Source organism: Phaseolus vulgaris, chromosome 7 (assembly GCF_000499845.2).
Source record: "Phaseolus vulgaris cultivar G19833 chromosome 7, P. vulgaris v2.0, whole genome shotgun sequence".
NCBI lineage: Eukaryota > Viridiplantae > Streptophyta > Magnoliopsida > Fabales > Fabaceae > Phaseolus > Phaseolus vulgaris.
In genome coordinates, this window is record NC_023753.2 from 21,125,124 (window position 1) to 21,134,970 (window position 9,847).

The 9,847-nt window shown below is 36.4% G+C and overlaps 2 protein-coding genes across 2 annotated transcripts; one reads left to right on the forward strand and one right to left on the reverse strand.

Annotated features, from left to right (window-relative positions):
• Positions 1-449: 449 nt before the first annotated feature.
• LOC137828664 (pentatricopeptide repeat-containing protein At3g23020-like) lies at positions 450-3,646 on the forward strand. The gene has a single exon (XM_068635328.1). It carries the CDS (start codon positions 617-619, stop codon positions 3,086-3,088), a length of 2,472 nt encoding a protein of 823 aa, XP_068491429.1. The 5' UTR covers positions 450-616; the 3' UTR covers positions 3,089-3,646.
• Positions 3,647-3,933: 287 nt separating this feature from the next.
• LOC137828418 (chaperonin CPN60-2, mitochondrial) lies at positions 3,934-8,584 on the reverse strand. The gene is made up of 18 exons (XM_068634984.1): positions 8,373-8,584; positions 8,071-8,095; positions 7,792-7,923; positions 7,380-7,539; positions 7,101-7,276; positions 6,879-6,974; positions 6,535-6,639; positions 6,292-6,378; positions 6,128-6,217; positions 5,941-6,021; positions 5,792-5,860; positions 5,468-5,545; positions 5,253-5,348; positions 5,061-5,160; positions 4,882-4,985; positions 4,576-4,681; positions 4,388-4,466; positions 3,934-4,293 (listed from the first exon to the last, which is right to left on the reverse strand). Exons 1-18 carry the CDS (start codon positions 8,408-8,410, stop codon positions 4,188-4,190), a joined length of 1,728 nt encoding a protein of 575 aa, XP_068491085.1. The 5' UTR covers positions 8,411-8,584; the 3' UTR covers positions 3,934-4,187.
• Positions 8,585-9,847: the final 1,263 nt, after the last annotated feature.

Consider the following 9,847-nt stretch of genomic DNA (forward strand, 5'->3'; position numbering starts at 1 on the left):
TTTATATTATATATAATATAAGGTTGTGTAATTTAAATTCTTTTTAAATTATTTAAAAAATTATTAATCCACAGCTTTTTTGTAGATTTTTTTAAAGCATCGAAAATTTGTTTTGGTTTGTTAAAAGTAAACAAACAAAATCCACTTGTAGTACTAGCACTATGGTTTTGCTATTTTAATACTGAAGGCTTTGCATAGTAAAAACAAAACTTTATGTATTTTTCGAGTTAAACACAATACTATTGTTCAAATAATAATCATATGTCACCATATAAATAGTGGATGAAAAATTACTATATTTTGATAACCTGCATTTATTCATGATCTTGTTTTGAGTTAAAAGGAAAAAAACAATTAAAACAAAAAAAAATGTTTATATTATATTATAATTTAAAAATATTAAAAATGAAATTTTTATAATTGAAAAGAAGAAAAGATGGAAGAACCAGAAATATCCAATGGCTCCGACAGAATGTAAAGCAAAAGTGGTACATAGTACACTACACAGTCCTTTCTGAAACTGAAAAACGAAAATCGGCAATTTTGAAACTTGGATATCTCATGTTGTGTTTTGCGCTGAACAAACACTGAAGTCTCCTTCTTTCTGCTCGTAGCAATGTTGCTGAAGCTGCAGCTATTGTACATCCACACACCTCTCCTCTCAAACGCAAACGCGGTTCTTCTGTTGGAGAAGCCCGAGCAAGTTACCCCCACAAGCAAAAAACAGAGGCTCCCTCTTCATAATGGAACCGGCACGGTTAAGCCAGAGATCAAGTTAAAGAAACGCGGTCCAGTGCAGAATTCGGAAGAGGGTGTTCCCAGAAAGAGCAAACTGGAGAAGTCGCACACCAAGTGTTCGACTAAAAGCGTCTCTTACGGTGGATGCATTCCGGCGATTTTAGAAGCCTTGGATGCGGTCATCGACGTGGATGAGGCTCTTGGGCCGTGGGAAGACAAGCTTAATAACAAGGAGAGGAGCATTATTTTGAAGGAGCAGTTGAGGTGGGATAGAGCTTTGGAGATTTTTGAGTGGTTTAACCAGAAAGGTCACGAATTGAACGTGATTCATTACAACATCATGCTGAAGAGCCTTGGCAGGGCACGCCAGTGGGGACGCGTAGAGAGTTTGTGGAATGAGATGAATGCCAGAGGCATTGCTGCCACCAGTTCCACTTATGGAACTTTGATCGACGTCTACAGCAAAGGAGGGCGCAGAGAGGAGGCGCATTTTTGGCTTGACATGATGTTGGAAAATGGGGTGGAGCCTGATGAGGTCACTATGGTGATTGTTGTTCAGTTATACAAGAAAGCAGGAGAATTTCACAAAGCCGAGGAGTTTTTCAAAAAGTGGTCTTCGGGTAAACCTTTGAGGAGCAAAAGGAAACCTTTGAGAAGCAATGATGAAGTGGTGGATACTCGGGAATTGGATGAGAGGGTGGCGTGTGCTAATGTTTCATTCAGCTCGCATACTTATAATACCTTGATTGATACGTATGGAAAGGCTGGTCAACTTAAAGAGGCATCTGAGACTTTCATGGAGATGCTTAAACGAGGTGTGGCACCAACTACAGTGACGTTCAATACGATGATTCACATTTGTGGAAACCATGGACAATTAGAGGAAGTGAGTTCGCTTGTCCAGAAAATGGAAGAGCTACGATGCTCTCCTAACACAAGAACGTATAATATTCTGATCTCTCTTTATGCTAAGAATAATGATATAGGTATGGCAACGAAGTATTTTGAAACAATGAAGGAGGCCTGCCTCGAGCCTGATCTTGTGAGTTACCGTACTCTCTTGTATGCATATTCGATAAGGAAAATGGTTCATGAAGCAGAAGAGCTTGTAAAAGAGATGGATGAGCGGGGTCTTGAAGTTGACCAATATACCCAGTCTGCGTTGACTAGGATGTACATAGAAGCAGGAATGCTCGACAGGTCCTTGTTATGGTTTCTCAGGTTTCATCTAACTGGAAATATGACATCTGAGTGCTATGCTTCCAACATTGATGCATATGGGGAACATGGGCATACTTTGGAAGCTGAGAAAGTCTTCATTTTGTGCCAAGAACGGAAGAATGTCGGTGTCCTTGAGTACAATGTGATGATTAAAGCTTATGGCGTAGGGAAATGCTATGAGAAGGCATGTCAATTGTTTGATAGTATGGAGAAACATGGTATAGTTGCAGACAGATGCAGCTATACTTGTCTCATACAAATTTTGGTCACTGCTGACCAGCCACATATTGCCAAAACTTATCTGAAAAAAATGCAGGAGGCAGGGCTAGTAAGTGATTGCATCCCATACTGTGCAGTGATTTCTAGCTTTGTAAAATTAGGCCTGTTGGAAATGGCTCATGATTTATACAGGGAAATGATTAAGCATGGTGTGCAGCCTGATGTTATTGTTTATGGCATATTGATCAATGCTTTCTCTGACGTTGGAAGGGTTAAAGAAGCCATCAGTTATGTTGATGAAATGAACAAAGCTGGCTTGCCAGGGAATACAGTTATATATAATTCTCTGATCAAATTGTATGCAAAAGTTGACAACCTGGAAAAGGCAGAAGAAGCATACAAGTTGCTTAAATTATCAGAAGAATCTCCCACTGTATATTCTTCAAACTGTATGATTGATCTTTATGTTAAGCGATCAATGGTTGATCAAGCAAACAATATATTTGAGACATTAAGGGAAAATGGAGCTGCAAATGAGTTTACGTTTGCGATGATGCTGTGTTTATATAAGAGAATTGAGATGTTTGATGAAGCCATTCAAATTGCAAAGCAGATAAGAAAATTGGGACACTTGACAGATTTAAGTTATAACAATGTGCTTAACCTATATGCTATTGCTGGCAGACCCAGGGAAGCAATGGAGACTTTTAAGGAAATGTTGAGAGGTTCCGTTCCTGTTGATAATTGTAGTTTTAGATCGCTTGGAAATCTTTTGCTGAGATATGGAGTATCAAGGCAGTCTGTTGGCAAATTAGAAGTGTTAGCGAAAAAGGGTGCTTCCAACGGTTTGCAGGCGTGGATGTTAGCACTCTCAAGTGTTCTTGAAGTAGATGATTATGATCATGACTAGATATATCCTCTCTGCAAATTATACCTTGCTTAATCAAGCTTGCAGAGCTCAGTTGATTGCTTGAAGGACACGAGAATTGGACCAGGTTGACAAGTTGCACCCATTCTTTCACCAATTCAAATTTCCTGACTCTGGATGGAGGTATGAAGATCACCTTGTACTTTTGCCAATTACAGACCAAGAAATGCTAAAGCCTGAGACTTCGAACCAATGACAGCCAGAAAGAATCCAAGAAAAAACTATAAACTTGGATGGACCGTGATATAGACTCAAGTGTATATTGTAGAAAAAATAGTGCACTTCATGAAACCCTCGTATAAATTCTATGTAAGTATATTCCCTTTTCAGTGATAGGGAAGGCAGTATGCTCAGTTTGTTTTATTTGACTTCTTCTATTCACTTCATGAAAAATCACGTTCTTCTTTTTGAAAGTGTTCGTCCCTTGCATTGTTTGAATTGTTGCAATAGAGACGGAGAGTTCTTTTGATCGTTATTGTATAAATTTCTTGTATATCAAGTAAATAAAATATTTCTTAGTAGAATATTAATTTTGAAGCACTTCAACCTCCGACGTAAATTGTAATTAGCAGTTATTTGTTTTAATATTGGAAACAACATTTCTTTAAGAAAATATGATAAAATAAAAAAATCTTTGGATTGAAAAATAAGACTATTACCACTTGTTCTGATAAATCTAAACGACATAATATTAGATAAATGACGCACTATTTAAAACCATTTTAAAAGCATCTTTAGAAAAGCTAATCTTGCGAAAAAGTTAGAAAGTTGTCTCGGTTGAGAAATGTCAACTACAATTAAAGGTTTGCAATGTTAGAAAAATAAACTACTGCAATTATTACGGGTCACCTTTCAATTGAAAATTTCAGAGTGGAAAAATGTTCAATCATAATTCGGAATCTGAAAAATGTTTCAGATGTTCCTCAATTTCACTGCAACAATAATCATAAATTTCTCTCCCTACATTTTTTATCTCTACCTATGATTACATGGATGCCTTCTGTGTCAATAAAAAAGCAAAAATAGTTATACACCCCTCCACTCCAAATCCAACGAAAAAGAGCTGGTGAAAATAGGCCCCTTAATAATCCATGCCACCCATGCCACCACCCATGGCAGGAACATCTTTATCGTCCTTTGGGAGTTCAGACACAACAGCTTCAGTTGTCGTCATCAAAGATGACACACTGCAAAAGAATAGAGATAAGCATTAAGCAAAGCATGGCATAAAACAAAACAAATATATCATCAATAACTACGGCAAGTTTCCTGACATCCTACCTGGCTGCATCAACCAAGGCGGTCCTAATCACCTTCAATGGATCAATGATTCCAGCTTTAACCATATCAACATATTCACCTAATTATGAAGCAGGAAAAAAAATCACAGAAGAATCAATAATAATAAAGGGCCACGCATCTTTAGACAAATACGTACTGTCATCAAAATACAAACAAAGAATCCATACCTTTAGCTGCATCATACCCAAGATCAGGATTATTCTGTTCCAATAGCTTGCCAACAACAACAGCACCTTCCACTCCTGCATTTGAAGCAATGGTGTGCACAGAAGCCTGCATTGTTTGATAGAACAGGTGGTTAAAAGAGTTCGTTAAACCATGCTACATCGTAAAAATATTGCCAGATCCGGCAAGAAATGTATAATAAGGGAGTTGAAAGATCTGTTGAGTGAAGCCCTACTAAAACAAAATGCACTAACCTATCTTTTGAATAATCTACGAAATGAAAAAGTCAGCAAAAGAAAAGCACTAACCTTCAAAGCATTTTGGATAATCTGGACACCTATCTTTTGACCAAAGTTGGCAGTGTGAAGCTTATCCAACTCTTTCGATGCATAAAGAAGAGCGACACCACCACCTGTGCAAAGCATAATATATCAATTTGATTGAACATTGAACACTAAGCATACAACTAGTAGTGCTAATAATCTACCTGGTACTATTCCTTCCTCTACAGCTGCCTTGGTTGCATTTAAGGCGTCTGTCACTCTATCCTTCTTCTCTCCAACTTCAGCCTCACTGGCTCCTCCAATCTGCGAAAATTTCATTCGAAATGTCAATTTTTTCATGACAAAAACATTAGGATAAAGGTAAAATCCTAACAGCAACCAAGGTGAACTTATACCTTAAGCACTGCAACGCCCCCAGAAAGCTTGGCTAATCTTTCTTGTAACTTTTCCTTGTCATAATCTGAAGTGCTATTTTCAATTGCTGATCTAATCTGTTTGTAAAGATTTGTCAAAAAAAAAAAAAAAAACATCAACAATCTGATCATCACTACATGGAAACAGATTACAGCAACAACGGTAGAATCAAATCTAACAGAAGATTCAAACAAACCTGCTCACATCTTTCTTCAATTGCTTTCTTATCACCAGCTCCATCAAGGATAACAGTGTCGTCTTTAGAAATTGTTAACTATAAAACATTGAGAAACTTATTTAGTAGTCTAAATCTTTTAACCTCGTACACATTATGAAACTAAAACTACATAAAAAACAATGAAAATTTATGTTTAACTTAAACACGATCAGTTCCTCCCAGAGGGAAAGTCATTATTTATCCTCAAGCAAAACCAAATGAACATTAGAAATGAAAACATACCAACGCTCTATCATGCATTCACATGCTATAAGCCTATAACAAATTAAGCAAGAAGGTTACCTTTTTGCAAGAGCCAAACATTTCCAGATCCACTTTTTCAAGGTTCAGGCCAAGCTCTTCAGTGATAAGCTAGAAGAATAGAGAAAATATATCGTTCACAGTTCTGTTAGATGGAATTTAAGAAATAACTCGACAGACAAAAAACTTACTTGACCTCCTGTAAGAACAGCAAGATCCTGGAGACCAGACTTCCGATTTTCACCAAAACCAGGAGCTTTGATTGCACATACCTAAACCAATTTGCAGCACATATCAGATTAAATAAGCAAAATCAATAATCCAAAATCAAATGCACGTAAGAACTGAAAGGTGAGACTCCATATAGGCAAGACAAACCTTGATTCCAGCACGAAGTTTATTTAGAATAAGAGTTGCAAGGGCATCACTTTCCACATCCTCAGCAACAATCAACAAAGGTCTTTGTCTCTGGAGACAAAGAAGTGTCAGCCAATACCCATATTTAGAAATCAATGCAACATGAAGGAATTGACATTGCTCACCTTCAAAGCTAACTCTAATACTTTAACAATGGCATTTATGCTTGAGATTTTTTTTTCATGGATTATAATGAGAGGATCCTCTAGTTCCTGATGGCACAAAGACATCAAATGGTTACATATAATATTTAAAAAGTATAAAAAAGATTCATGACCATGACCAAGGACCAACGTAAATTACAGAAAAGTAATGTTCAGAAAGATTTATAATGCTGTGTGAAGTAGATGTGTAAAGCGAAAACATACACATTTCTGATTCTTCTGGTTTGTTATGAAATATGGAGAAATGTATCCCCTGTCGAGCTTCATTCCTTCAACAACTTCCAATTCGTTATATAATGTTTTTCCATCCTGAGAAAGTTTATAAAAGTTAGTCCCTAGCATATTAAGGAAAATGCATTGCATATTAATCAAACCATGGACCCCTTTGAAAGAGGCAAGGATAAAAAGAAACAGATAAGGCATAATAAAGAAAAGATGGGATGGAATTAAAAATCATAGGGGGGAACATCTACTTAAACTTTCCTCTGGGCCAAGAAAAAAAAAACCCAAATAAAATTATTTCAAAAAAGACGCATATAATGACTTACTGAGATAGTGATTACACCCTCTTTGCCAACCTTCTCCATAGCTTTTGCAATTAACTCGCCAATTTCCCTCTCCCCATTGGCAGATATTGTCCCAACCTATCACCACCACAAATAAATTGTAAAGTTCGATTAATACTCGTGATTCAAAATCATTCTTGTTGTTTCCAATATCCTGCAATATGCACTAGAGGCTCTAACAAAAAAAAAGGAAGATACACAAACCTGTGCAATTTCTTCAGAAGTGTTAATCATTCGTGCTCTGCTTTTCAGATTTGTCACCACAGAATCAACAGCCATATTTATACCTCGTCTCAGGTCCATAGTATTCATTCCAGCTGCAACTGATTTACACCCTTCCGTAAATATAGCCCGAGTAAGAATTGTAGCACATGTGGTTCCTGCCAAATTGCTCCCTCATTATTAGCATTTACTTACTAAGAAAGCAGCCAGTGCAGAAGTTTAAACCATAGAGTATAATCTTGTATGTTTATAACAACTCACCATCACCAGCCACATCATTGGTAGCATTTGCAACCTGCTTTACAAGACTAGCACCAATATTCTTAACCTTGTCCTTGAATTCAATACTCTTAGCAACAGTTACTCCATCTTTCGTCACTTTGGGTGCACCAAAACTCTGCTCAATCACCACATTACGCCCCTAAAAGAAAAAAGTTTGACATAAACACCAATTATCAACACCAACCAAAGAGATCAAATCAGGATTAATGTCTTTCATTCCTAGATCCAAAAGACATGCTCGCCCTTTAGAAAAACAAATAAATATACGATTGAATAAAAACACGGGATGGGCAATCGTACACTTAGTATATCGTTCCATTTATAATCATTTCCTCTCATTCTACAACTTTTACTCAAGAAGCAGACATAACAGAAAATAAAGATCCCTTACCTTAGGGCCCATGGTTACTTTGACAGCATCAGCAAGCTCTTCAACACCCTTAAGCATCAAAGCCCGGGCCTCCACGCCAAACTTAATGTCTTTGGCAGCATAATTCCTGCTCCAACTCACCCTACTTCCAATCTATGGAAATGCAAAACCCAATCCTCAGCATCATCATCATAATAAAAAATATGACAATAATAATAATAAAGAACAGATATTACAGGTAAAGGGATCATTAATCTCGAAACAATTTTAACAAAAAAATGCCATGTAATAGTGCTTTACTTGTTGGGTGCCGCTCCTAGAAATTCTGCAGTGATAAGAACAAAATTTAACAGTCAGAAGCATTGAAGAGAACGAGATGTTAACACAATGCACCACAAATTGGCAATCAACATTACTGGATCTATCTCAGATACGCCACCCAGAACCCAAAAAAAGTTAGAATTTTGATCCATTCAGACATTTTCCTCAGGGGCCCAGAAGAGCAATGGCAGACAATAGAAAAAAAAAACACAAAAAAGGAGGTGAAGTAGAAGAAAAAATTCAAAAGGCAGAAGAGGGCAGTGCCATTAGAGAAGACTTACCTAGCTTTGGAAGCAAGGGAGGTTGCAAAGCGGTACATGATGCGAGCAACTGAGAAAGCACTGAAGAAGTTGCAGAGACTAATGCAGAAGGGAAATGCTTCACGCTTCTTTTCAAGGGAAGGAGGGAAGGCTCTAGAAGAAGCAGTTTCTAGGGTTTAGGGTTTTATGTTCCAGAAGTTCTTGTGTTTTGCTTTTGTTTATATTTTTCATTTCTTTTCTAAGATAATTTTAAGGTTTTCTACAGTGAATTCTCTGTATATTATTTTATAATTTTTACATTTCAGCAACTAAATTATTTCTTAATTATGTACTATGTTAAATTTAAAATTTATTTCAATGACGATAAAAAAACATAAAACGTATGTAAAATTAAAAATTAGACCAAAATTGTAGATTTTCTAACTTGTAAAAACTAAAATGACAAAAAAGAAAGAAAGATGAGGTTCAAAGAAAACTAAGATTACAATTTAATTAATTAACTAAATTAATAACTAAGATATAGGGTATTTGGATATAGTTTTTTGTAAGATTACTTACTCAATATTTGTCATATACTTAATTTATGAAAAATATGACAACGTTCATCTAGTGGTTGTCTTTACAGATGCCACATGTATGCTCCTTTTCTTTCTTTTTTTGAAAAACATTACACAGTGAACAATAAACAGACAGTAAATAGAGGTGTAGAAAACTTATGAAAAGCACTCTTTTAAGTTACAGAGTAAACAAACATGTGCTCAAAATTTGAAGTTTGGAAGGATGAAGCCAAATCTTCAGTATTAATATATGGGAATTTTCCAGTTTCATACCACATAGACAACTTATGTGTGAATTTTAGTTTTAGTTTATTTTAGTATTTTTTATTTTTTATACTGTTTTACATTTGATTGTGTTTACATAACTGGAATATGTAAAATTGATTTCTGCACTTTCCTAAATGGTTCTAAACCACACCTTCGTCGGATTATGGAACCTCTCCGATCGACGGGAGCTTAAGTATTCGAAGTACGAGTGGAGATGTGCACCGATCCGAGGTTGTTCTACGAGAACCTCACAAAGAGTTCGGTGGAAGAGATCGGATTGAATATGCAACTTGGGATAACAGATACTAACAATGTCGACGTAAATTATTTGGAATTACTTCCTGCACCCAATTAATTGCCTCCTGCAATCGATGAATTTTTTAAAATTTCATTATGTCCTTGTTATCTTTATTTTAAAAAATCGGTATAGGTTGCAGAGAAACTTGCTTTTCTTCTTTGGTGGTGGTTCAAGCTGCAGAGGAGGTGATTTTAGTGTGGGGGTGGATGGGTTGTTTGCACTGTAAGGTTCGTCGGTTGACATTATTGTGAGGTAAGAAGACATTTAACCTGATTTTTCACATTTTGTTCGAGCTGAGGTGGTCATGGATATTGATATCCAGAAGCCTAGTTTTAACCTTACAGATGCAAGCGTCTGAAAGTCATTGTTAAACA